This window comes from Lagenorhynchus albirostris, chromosome 1 (genome assembly GCF_949774975.1).
Source record: "Lagenorhynchus albirostris chromosome 1, mLagAlb1.1, whole genome shotgun sequence".
Classification (NCBI taxonomy): Eukaryota; Metazoa; Chordata; class Mammalia; order Artiodactyla; family Delphinidae; genus Lagenorhynchus; species Lagenorhynchus albirostris.
This window is the reverse complement of record NC_083095.1, coordinates 47,528,316-47,541,198: the sequence shown is the minus strand read 5'-3', so window position 1 is coordinate 47,541,198 and position 12,883 is coordinate 47,528,316. Positions and strand designations below refer to the sequence as shown.

The following is a 12,883-nucleotide window of genomic DNA, read 5'->3' as shown; positions in this document are numbered from 1 at the left end:
TTCTCAAACATGCATATACTTATTTTTTCCCCCCTCCAGGGGACAATGACAATGTCTGGAGACTTTTTTTTTTTTTGGAGACATTTTTGGTTGTCACAACTAGGGGTTCTATTTGCATCTAGTGGGTAGAGGTCAGGGATGCTGCTAAATATCTTACAATGTATAGGTTAGCCACCCGTAGCAAAGAATTACCTGGTCGAAAATGTTAATAGTGATGAGGCTGAAGAACCCTGATTTTGACTTATAAACTCAAACACTACATTTGTTTAAAATACTGTCCTCTTCTACAGTAAACTGAGACAATCCTCTACTCCATAGGATCACTATCATAGTTCTCAAATGGCCACATATGTAGACACTTTAGGCAAGCAGGTATGTCTACTAAATCACTTGGTTGTAATTAACTGGAGTCACACACACACACACACACACAGACACACACACACACACACACACACAAAAGAGGGGCAAGGGGAAGAAAATTAAAGAAAGATGAAAGAAGATAATCAGGGACGGAGGAAAAAAGGGAGGGACAGTGATAGAGATAGACAAATAGGTAGCGAGAGAGGCAGAGAGAGAGGGAGAGAGAGAACGCACACGCTATATGTCCCTAATATTGCCTTACTAAAAATAATAAAATCTGTTTCCTAAATATATAGGTCTTGACTACATGAGAAACACTGAGACCAAGGAGGGATGGAGGAAACAAGAAAAAGGAATGATTTAAAAATATTATCCTATAGCTCAGACTTAACCCATTACTGTGCAGCTGTAATGCCATGCACAAAACTCATGATTTCAGTTCTAAGCTTATTAAACTTCCATGTTTTCCCACTAGGCAGTGAATGTTTAGTTCATATTTTGAAAAAGGAAGGAAGAGATTAATAGCACCTGAGAATTACCGTTTAATTAAGGATCATTAAATAGCTCTGAAAAAAAAGTCTTTATAATTCTTCTCAATTAGGAAAACAATCAATTGATAAACTAACTGGTTTTAAGAATATATATAATATATATATAATATATATAATATATATATATTATATATATATGAAAGGAGGGCAATAGAAAATCATGCAAATAATATCCAAGATACATTTTTTTACACAAGAAAGCAATGTCTAGAGTGTATATAGTATGCTGCCTTATGAGTGAAAATAATCTGTATTTTGTCTAAAGAAACTCCAGAAGAATATAAGATAAATAATATTGCTTTGAGACACAAGGATGAGTGACACTGGGGGAAGATGGAGACAGGAAAGGAGTCAGACGTTTTTCACTCTATACATTTTCCTATTTTGATTTGTGAACCATGTGAATGTATTTCCTATTCAAAAAATAAATCTTGTTGACATTCTTGTTTACTGTGTCCTCCCAGTTTTTTCTGTACCTATGGGTCTACACCAATTTATTAAAAAATTATTTTGCTATCATTTTCAGTGAGGTTTTAGGAGGTAATAAGATAAGCTATAAAAAAAAAAAAAAAGATAAGCTATGTGTTAAATCTGCCAGGCTTAACTAAAAGTCTCTTTTTACTCTTCTAAAATTGTAGCTTTAAAATTACTAATTTGTAAAGCAATTATAATCCAATAAAGATATTAAAAAATAAAATTACTAATTTATTATTAGATATATAAGTTCAGTAAAGATTTCCCTTATAATAAAATGCCACAAAAAGTAAATCCAATTGTATTTAAAATACATTCATCTCTTTTAGTAAACCAATTCTGATATTCCTAGAAGTTGTCTATAAACTTTCTTCTCAATTCATTTAAATAATAAACATGTTTTGCTGGAACAAAATTGATTAAATCCAGTTTGAATTCATTTGCACATTCACTAAAATAAGGTAAGAGGCGAAAATCTCTATTTCCAGGCCTCTGGGACACGATTTCAAGAGATCCTCAGAGAACAGCAGGTTGCCAAAGAAGTGGAGTGTGGTAACCCCTTATTCTATGTTGCTCATTTCAACAGTAGTCTCACAAATCAAATCATAAGTACAAGCAAGCTTCAGAGTAGCAATGACAAGGATGAAGTTAATTTTACTTTCTTTAAAGTCCTGAACAACTAACTTAGGAATGGTAGAAAGCCGGGGAAGGGTAAGAAATCATTTGAACTTTCCCATCTATTATTGAGCAGAATTCCTTTCTGTTTGAATATTTTCCATCAATTACTAATTTATGTGAGAAGTTTCCCATCAAATTAACCTGTCTCTGCAGAAATGATGGCCATCTTCTCTGTAGTGAACACTTTTTTTTGAGTCACCTTATATTTACTCATCCTACTTCCAATGGTAGCTCTTGATTTTTATCTGTGGCTCTACCTCTCCCTATGGTTATGATGAAGCCAACTTCCATCTGATTCTAGGGTGATGACAAGTTTTGCAGATCAGATCATGGCCATGCATAGACTCAGGCAGTTGGAGGTGACACCATCAGTCACTGAAATGCATAGACTAGCAGGGACTTCTGGAAAAAAAGACTTTTCTTCTTGAACTCGAACACAAGATGATATAAACCACATCTGGAACCACAGGAGACGTCTGAAAATAGCTCAAAAATGAAGGCAAGTCAAACAGATAGCAACTGGATTCTGATGACTTGTTTGGCAAATCTTAGACTTGTCAGTTTTATGGGCTACTGAATCCTCCTTTTGAGTTAAGTTTTCCCTCACTTGCACCCAAAGAAATGAAGCTGGTACCTTTCCAATTATCAATAGCTCCAGAGAGAACATGTTATTAAAACTACTTCTCAGGTTCCTTAGATAACCAAGCAAAAAATTAGCATCTTGACACAGAACATAATATAAATGTTGTGGGAAGTAATGTGCAAATCATCAGAAAATAAAATCAGAATCAGAGGGAAGAGATCTCTGTAATACAAGCTATGGAGATTGACAAGGATCAGGATGGCCTAGAAGTATCTGACAAAGATTTTTTTTTCCAAATTGAACTGTATTTTTATTTTAATCCATGAGCTGGCATTAAGAGGTATTACAATAAAAAGTGAAACAGAACACTGTATTATTATAGAGATACTGCTGAGGACACAGTTCCTGGTATCACACAGTATTTGCTTTATAAGGACTCAAGAAATACACTTACTTGAAGCTTCAGAACCTGATAAACTGTGTTCTCAACAACTGATTTGTTCTCATCGTATTATAAATCTGATAAGATTTTTCTTTATACTGGCTGCTAGCTCAGAGCCAAGTTTGTGGTGGTACCCTTAACTCTAAAATTTCCTTTTTACACAGTCCTAAACATTTTTGAAGCACAAATACAAACATCCCTCCCCCCAACAACATCTTAAAAATTTTTTAGAATAAAGCTGAATATAAATAAACGCGGTAAATAACCGGCCTGGTGTGTTGGCAAAGCACCCACTGTTTCTTCTCCATGTAAAATTTAGAGTTCAATTTCCTCTGGTTGTAATTACTTGGACAAGTTAAGCTGCTGACTGGCAACTTAAACAATTCTTAGCTTTTTCATAGTTATACAGTATTCTCAGTTTCTGCAATTCAGAGAGTAACATACAAACTTCAAACCAGACTTTTTTCTTGCTTTCAACCTCAGTTTAATGTAAACTAACAATATATTAAGTTAAAAAGGCTTTCTTAAACCTCTTCTCCATGTTATGGAGGAAAAAGAATCAAATAAATATCATCATCATCATCTAGATATAATCACTCTCAAAATCTGGTCCAGAAACTTACTCTACAACTTAAACAGATAGAATAGTTGGTACTGAAGAAGCATGTGGCATAACGATTAAACTCTATTATAGCCTGGACAAAAGTTTGGACTCTGACTAGATGGAGAATGTATTCATCAAAGAACTCACATGGCTGTATTTTTGATAATTCTTCCTTGGTCCATTTTCTGCCCAATGCCATGCACAACAAATACAATATGGGCAGTCTGTGATGGCTTGTCTTCTAATGTGGCTTCTTCTACATAACCTCTATGAAGTCTGGTCCCACTACTTGATGCTGTAGGAAAATTATGATTCTAAGTTTATTGTTTATTACAGAAATAGCATTTTCACAATATATTGAAAAAATAAAGAAATAAAAGGAATACTATGAAAAAATTTCACTGGGTTGGGGGGGATAAAATTTGTAAGATAAGTATTGATCAGTTCTAATATAAACTGCTGAACTGGACATGACAGCAAAGCCAGAAACCATAAGGCAAAAGGAAAGAAAAAAGGATGAACTGAACACATAAAAATTAAAAACTTCTCTATAATGAATGTATCATGAAGCAAAGATAAATGACAAACTGCGAAAGTTTTTGCAAAATATGACACACAGTAATAAGTTAATTACGTAAGCATACAAAAAGAACTTATTCATCAAAAAGTGCAATGAATCAACCAAATAGCAAAATGGGCTAAAGATGTTGATAAAGTAACTCACAAAACAAATACAACTGACTAATGAACATGTAAATATTCAAGCACATCTATTATCAAAGAATTAAAAATAAGACAGTAAAAAAATTATCAGACTTAGAAAAAATTTTTGAAAGATTTTTTCATAATGCATTCACCTCTTCCCCAAGTACCAGTCCCTCTTCTCTTTCTTTTAGTCGAACTTGTTTAAAGAGCTATCTATTCTCACTGCCTCCATTTCTTCAACTTCTACTTAAACTTCAACCCATGCCAATCTGGTTCTGTCCCAGCAATCCATCTAAGTCACCGATGACCTACATCTCACTAGATCCACTGAAAAATGTCCAGTCTTCATCTTTACTGACACTATATTTCAACTGCCATGTTTTATTTCACAGCACTGCCTCAGGTTTGACTGCTTTTGTGCTTTTAGAAGTAAAAAGTGTATTTATTAATCTTGCCAGACCATTCTAAATATGTAATTATTCATTAATGAACACATGTTAACTCAGTCACCTTAAAAAGAGTTTAACAGGGTAGTAACTGGCACTAAATTTAATACATACTTAAAAAATACTAAAAATAAAACCTGGATCATCTATTTTGAACATAAGAGAAAAAGTTAGAGTCCCAACATTTTGACAAACTCTAGTAATATTTAACAAATACCTTTAGAAAATCCCAGTTTTTGAGTAACTGTTCTTGCAATTTTAGATGTTGTTGCATCACTATAAAGATACACTTCATCCACACTGTGCCAGTCCACGTGGTTTCGACTCAGCTTGAAACTATGAATAGCTGTTGCAAAAGGAAAAACTAATTTGAAGGTCTCCAAGACAAACTTCATTTGTGTGAAAATTATAATACACAGATTTTTTTGAATCAGTATTTTAACTCAGTTCAATAAAAAACTATTTCATTGAAACATATATTGATGTGAAACAAGTAATGGATAGGGACTTTATAAGTTATTAAGCATGCTACAGGAAAAGGCAACTTGTTGGAACAACATGGAATAAACTGGCTTAACTACCATAATTTTAACCTCTATAGGAAATATCCTCTGATTATTAAAGGACTGCTTTCCCAGGTGATGTGGCCATTCCTTAGGACTAAGGGATATACACCTTCATGAAAGTTCTCAGTACAGCTGACACAGAAACTTAAGTTTCATTTCTTCTGTTGATTTTATTTTTTGATCTGTGAAAATTTCACTCAGCACAAGGTAAAACACGACTCAGATGAAAAAAAAATTATCTTTAAACTGGGAAGAGAATCATCTAATTTATTAGAATATAAGGTATTTTTGGAACGGATACTAAAGCCAGTTATCACTGGATATTGCCCACCATAACAGAGCTCCAAGGTTGAAAGATCTTTGAACAAGAAATAAATTTTTTCCTACTATGATGTTCAAATTAGTATGGTTATTTCATTTCTGTAACCGAGGTATGCTTGGTGAAAATGAGCTCTTTAAAAAAAAAAAAAAAGCAAACCTATATCCTTCAGGAATACGCAAACTCTGTGAGGCAGGGACATACCTTGGTCATTTTGTATCACTAGCACCAAACACAGTCATAGCACAGTACTTGCCACATGTCACAAATTTAGTAACGTTTGTGGAAGCAACAGTTAAGAAAATTGTCAAAACTTGTCCACCAATTCACAGTTTGATGTCTTATTGTCTGAAGGACTTTAACTTTTCCTCTTTATCCCTTGTATAGAGGTAAGAAAAATTCACATACCTTCAGAAAACGAGCCACCTTCAAATCACTATGCCTAATTTATTTTCTTAAAATCCTCTTTAGGCAAAAATATTATCTCCCATTATATAATAAAGACATACAGGTACAAAGGGATTAAGTGACTTGCCACAAAGCTAGTTAGTGACAGAGTCCAACTCTCCTGATTTGAAGATGCTAACTATGAAAGGATGGAGTCCTGGTCAAGGTCTAAGATCGTAAGACATTTTTGTGAAAAGCTATTCCTTACTTGAATACATAGAAAAGCAAATCATTGCCAGGAAAATGTACTTCTGAGTTATGGTACAAATGCCGCTTCAAAAATTTACGAAAAATCTATTTATATCTTACTTACCTGCCAGGACACATTACTAATATTGAACACAAGACCAAGATGCAATTAACATAACAAACATGAATAACATCTTCAGTTGCAAATAAAACACAAAACCAGTGTACAAACTCAGGTTTTAAATAAAAGAACTTTTCATAAATTAAAAAAAATCTTTTGCAAGAGTTTAATAATTATTTCCTTTTCTACTTCTGTCTGATCCAAGTCAGTACTTTAAGCCTTTTAATCCAATGTTTCAAAACTGCATTTTGTTAAAATAGTTTTGAGCAACATATGCTTAAAACATTAAAACTATAAGACCAAGTTAAGCCAACAAAATTTTGTTTCTCTCTAAACCTCTGTGTTGTCTTAAAGCATCTTAATATTGGCGAATATCCCATTATTGAACTATACACATTATTTGCAAATGTTTACACCACTTATAATTAACACTAAGCAAAATAATACAATGGATACATTTCTAAAATACTAGTAATTTCTATGCTCTAAATACAACCGAATGCTATAAACACAACTGAAAGCTACAAGCCAGGAATATAACTACATGGAGAAGTAAAACTACAATTACTGTACCTTGGGAACGCTTTCGTTTAAGACCTGCCGCATCTGCACTCTCCTTATATCCTCTCCATTTGAACAGAGAAGGGAGGGAGAAGGGAGGGAGGTGGTAGACAACTAAGAAAGCAAAAACACTGAGCTTCAAAGTAAATTTTAAATGAGGTTTGCCTTTTTGTTGTATTAACTTTAAAAAGTGAGTTGTATTTGACAAACATTATTCTAAATGCTTTATTTATATAATTCCTAATTAAAAATCAGTGCAGCAAAATGTTAGTTTAATAATGTTTATCAAATATATGCTCTACTTTTACTGAAAGTAAAAAAGGCAAATGATATCTAAATTTATCAATTAAAGACAACTATGTGATCACCATTTTTAATGTCTTTGTGTAGATGGAATAAAAAAATAGAACACGGCATTTTTGTACGCATAAGAGATTTATAAACCACACCTTTACAATACTAAGGTTATTTACTCTCACCAAATTTGTGACTATGACACAGCCAACATCTGATGTGCAAACTGAAAATGCAATAAATAACCATCTAATGAAGCTTTCCTAAGAAGATACCACAGTATACGTTCCACTAGATGCTTTCCCTTACTGAAGTGTAAATAGAGCCTTCCCACAGAACAAAATATTCTTTTCACAACTCTGTTCAAGTTGTTAAAATACTTTTAAAAATGAAACTTTTCCCCCAAAAAATTAAGTTGAAAGCTCTACTTTGAACTGACTTATTAGTGACAAAATAATGAAAGATTTGTTAGCAATAGAATGACAAAAGTCATTAGTAAAAATGTATGCTGTGACATCTTGTAAGTGTAAAACAGACAACAGAGTAAAGCAGACAACAGAGTAAAGCCAGACATAGACTTGGTATTTGGTAAATCAGTAGATAACCTTAAAGTCAACTCTTTCCCTGTCAAATATTGCTAGTTATATATCAATAAATTTCTTTACATTTTAAATAAGCATTTATTTTAAAATCCACTTAGAATTGAATCTTAAAATCATTTTCTTTACCGTTCAGTTAATCACAGAATCTTTATGATTTAGCTTAAATTTATGTTCTAATACATTTGATTTTCATCCTCACTCCCTTCTACATTAATGTGACATTCAAAGGTTAAACACTGCTAAAATACAAAAATACTTAATTCCCGTTGTATAGTACTAGAAGTTAAAAAAGAAACCTGCTGTTATATACAGATAAGGTATATTTAAAGATATATGTGATAAAGGTAATTGAGAAATGCTTATGAGGCACTTAATAACTTTAACTGTATGTAATTAGATGACTATAAAAAAGTATAGACAAGAATTAAAAACTGGGTTGTAAAATCAGGATTATGAAAACATCTCATTGTCATAGAGGGGTGGAAAATGACAACCAAAGTAATTTTCTTCACTGAACATGTTTCTTCTTTCATGTGCCTTCTGGTCAGTTACTGAGGAGTAGATGTATCACTTGCAAGAAACATTTTCACACAAAAAAAATCCTTAGGAAAAAGCTAACATAACAAAGTAGATCAAATTTGGCATAAACTTGAGACTGTACTGCTCAAATAAAACCTAGATTTTATAGTTCTACTAGTAAAACTAACACGAAACAATTCCACATTTACTAAAAAAGAACTAGTGGGAAACACATGGACCACCTGATCACACTTAAAATTACATAAACACTTTCTAAAAGTTAGTCAAGATACAAAAATGAAAGGCTTTTTTTCCCCTAAAGGAATACTAATTTAAGGATTAACATAAAGCCGAACACCCCAATATACTAAAATCACAGAAACATATTTTAAAAATTTTCACAAAATTGGATAGACATGCTTCTTTACCTTCTTCTCATATTTCTTATTTTCACTTGAAAATCATTTGCTTTGTTACAACATCCTCTAGCACAGACAGCTTAACATTTTTTCAACCCAAAGCAAAGGATAAGTACCACCATAAGTACACTAAAGACAAAAAGGTTTACTATCATTCCAACAAGGATCACTAAAATAAAGTTTTAGTTAAGAATTCTTATACAGTGTTAGCAAAAGTATGCATAAACACAAAATGCAACTAAAATGCTAATTAAATGCTAACATTTAATAAAACTTTTCATTTATGTATTAAAGTCTTACAAAGCAATGAAAAAGATTTTAAGTACTAAAATACAGTGTTTTCAATAAAATTCTGTACTATAATTCATCTCTTAAAGAAATGTTCTTCATTATATAATTCTGAAAGCAGAGTATCAAAAAAGGGGGTTGCTGGGCTTCCCTGGTGGCGCAGTGGTTGAGAGTCTGCCTGCCGATGCAGGGGACACGGGTTCGTGCCCTGGGCCGGGAGGATCCCACATGCCTCGGAGCGGCTGGGCCCGTGAGCCATGGCCGCTGAGCCTGCGCGTCCGGAGCCTGTGCTCCGCAACGGAAGAGGCCACAACAGTGAGAGGCCCGCGTACCGCAAAAAAAAGAAAAAAAAAAAAGGGGGGGGTTGCTGATGATATACTACTTCCTAGAATAGAATAACTCTATAACTTTTCCCTCTATAAAAGCTGGCAACCTAGATAATCTCAACCGCAAGGGAAGTAGGTTTGCACATCTCAAACCTACCAACTATAATGAGAAAACTTCTGTCAATCTTCTTGGATCTCAGAGAAATTAAATTAAATACATTTATAAAAATTGATAACTAAAAGCTAGAAGGTGGGAGTCCTCTTAGTCACCAAAGAGAAACGAAAGAAAAGCCGATTAGAAAGGGTTAATACTCCTTCCCTCTCCCCACCCCGGCCCTCCCCCTTTTAGACTTTTGAAATGATATATTCAGTTTGGGATATCCTTATCCAGCAATAGGATAGGCATATACACTACATGCCAAATTGTTAAATGCTGTAAATCCTTAGAGATCCACCAACACTTGTGCTGTCATAGCACCCCAAATTAGCTTGAACAGTAAAAAGTCCATTTTTTTTTCTTTTACTTTCAGCCTACCTGTGATTTTATATTGAATGTGACTCTACTATACAGCATACAGTTGGATCTTGCATTCCTAGCAAATCTGTCAATCTCTGTTTTTTAATTTAAGTGTTAGTTCACTTATATTTACTATAGTTTTGATATGGGTGAATTTAGGTCTACCATTTCCCATATATTTTCTTTGTTCTGTCTGTGTTTCTTGTTTCTCCTTTTGTTGTTTCTTTTGGATTAACTAAATATTTTTTACTATTTCAATTTCTCTACTGGCCTTAAGAAAAAACAAAACACCTTTTTATTGTGGAATAATTTTCAACCTACAGAAAAGTTGCAAAAATAGTACAGAGTTACCATAATATCTTTCACCCAGCTTCTCCTAATGTTAGCATAACTATAGTACAATTATCAAAACTAAGAAATTAACATTGGTATAATACTATCAACTAAAATATTGACTTTATTCCGATTTCTCCAGTTTTTCTATTAATGTCCTTTTCTGTTCTAGGATACAATCCAGGGTACCATGTTGTATTTTGTTATGTTTCCTTAGTTTCCCCTAAACTACGACAAATTCCTCAGTCTTTCCTTGTCTTTCATGATCTTGACACTTAAAAAATTTTTTTCAGCTTTACTGAGGTACAATTGACAATATTATAAGACATTGAAAGTGTATACTGTGTTGATTTGACATACATTGTGAAAGGATTCCCCCCATCTAGTTAAATATGACCTTGACACTTCTGAAGAATACTGGTAAGTTACTTTGTAGAATGTCCCTCAATTTGAGTTTGTCTGATGTTTTCTCATAACTGGATTGAAGTTATGCATTTTTTGACCAGAGCAGGTGCAGAACTACCCATTTAGTTCAACCATTTTTTTTTTTTTACTGATTACTGCTTGCATAGATAAATTATAAAATGAGGGAAATACTACTCTAGTACTTTTAAGTATTTACAAATTTACTTATTTGAAGGCCTGGTTTTATTTGTATGATTCATCCCCAGTGAACTTCTAAGCTTTCATTTGTTAGGCTGCTGGATAAACATTTCCTAGCCTAGGAGGTGGGGTGGGAAGAGAATCATTTTTAATTTTAACTCTCAGAGAAAATGAAATCTAAATCACAAAATATAATTATACTTTGGGGGTTTATCTTCCTTTGAATGATAAAAAAGTTATGCTAAACTTCAATCGATCATTCATTCCTTCATTCATTTATGGCTATGTTGGGTCTTCATTGCTGCGCGCGGCTTTCTCTAGTCCCGGTGAGCGGAGGCTACTCTTCATTGCAGCGTGCGGGCTTCTCATTGCAGTGGCTTTTCTTGCTGTGGAGCATGGGCTCTAGGTGTGCAGGCTTCAGTAGTTGTGGCTCACGGGCTCTAGAGTGCAGGCTCAGTAGTTGTGGCACATGGGCTTAGTTGCTCCGCGGCATGTGAGATCATCCCGGACCAGGGCTCGAACCCATGTCCCCTGCATTGGCAGGCGGATTCCCAACCACTGTGTCACCAAGGAAGCCCCAACAGATCTTTTTAATTCAATGCTTACTTTGAGATTAGTACGATAATTAATAAGGAGAGAATAATAAATATATTCAGTGTATTTGTGGCAATAACTACCCTAACCAAGACATAGATAAGGGCAGAAGAAAAAGGAATTAGTATTTTATTTCATTAGTATTTTATTTTATTTCATTAGTATTTTATGTCCTTCAAGGCAAGAACTCTGTTAAGTTTCTTAGGAATTCCCCAGAGCACTTAAAAAGAGTTCTTGAATATAGTACTTTAAAATTATTTTAAATTATTAAATACGGGATTGTACTCTATTGTATACTCTACAATACAATAATTGTATTGTACAATTTTGTACAATTGTACAAAAATATTGTACAATTTATTGTACAATAAATACTCTATTGTACATCCTTTTTCAGAATGTTTAACATGCACTGTCTACTTTGTTACCTTGTACTTACTCTTTGTAACTTCTCATCTGCAGGCTTTGTCATCCCCAAAGGTTTAAAACTCCCTGAAAGCCAAAACCCTGTCTGTTTCTTTCACAAAAGTAACTGGCACAGTACTATCTGCACAAGGAATATTCAAAATCTTCTAACAATATGAAGAGTCAAGGCTTTATCCTATGTACATGAGAAGATTTAGGTGGAAAAGCTATTTTCCCCCCTCAGATTGATAAAATATGACATTTCAGAAGCTTGGAGGTAAGAAGCGAAATAATCAAAAAATTGTAATACTTTTTTATCTTTGTATTATAAATTTGAGTTATTTTTCCAACAACAGTAGCTTTTTGGGCAGCAGATGTTCTTTCATTAAGACCAGTGATAATTTTCAAATGTACTACAGAATTTCCCATAATCTTCAAAGTCAAAAGTCACATTTTAACACATGAATGTATGCTTTACATAATACTAAATAATAAATAAAATGGCTGGAAATTCATGACAACAGTATATATACTGAATTGAATTTATAACCTTTGTTGATAACAAAACATGCTGATGTTTTATGTCACAGTATATTTAAAAAATCAATTTTTCTTCCAATGAACCTCAAAAGATCATCATTTTGGAAGATTACAATACAAAAGTGTTCTAACAGTTTAACAATTTTCTGTTATTACTAATTAGAATTTTACCACTCTTTAAAGCTAGCAAAAAATACTACTATATATAATATCCTAGACTGATACTCAAGAATTGACACAGACTCAAAGATATACTCATACAAACTATGTTCTTTTATCAGACTTATTTAAGTGACTGGATCATAAAATTAGGGCACTTTGAAGAAATCTCAAGTATGCTGCTCCATTTAACATTTCAGATTCCAAGTAGATGGGATCTAGAGATGAACCAGAG

The 12,883-nt window shown here is 33.3% G+C and overlaps 1 protein-coding gene across 6 annotated transcripts in view; it reads right to left on the bottom strand.

Annotated features, from left to right (window-relative positions):
- The window catches only part of DDHD1 (DDHD domain containing 1), an 88,724-nt gene that overhangs the window by 34,833 nt on the left and 41,008 nt on the right, over positions 1-12,883 (bottom strand). For 3 of the 6 annotated variants that reach the window (XM_060142464.1, XM_060142473.1, XM_060142467.1), the window contains 3 exons: positions 7,062-7,163; positions 5,064-5,192; positions 3,843-3,990 (listed from right to left, as the gene is read on the bottom strand). In XM_060142464.1, coding sequence (XP_059998447.1) covers positions 3,843-3,990; positions 5,064-5,192; positions 7,062-7,163 — 379 coding nt within the window. The remainder of the gene's footprint in view (positions 1-3,842; positions 3,991-5,063; positions 5,193-7,061; positions 7,164-12,883) is intronic. The other 3 variants (XM_060142485.1, XM_060142477.1, XM_060142489.1) reach the window with 1 other exon arrangement.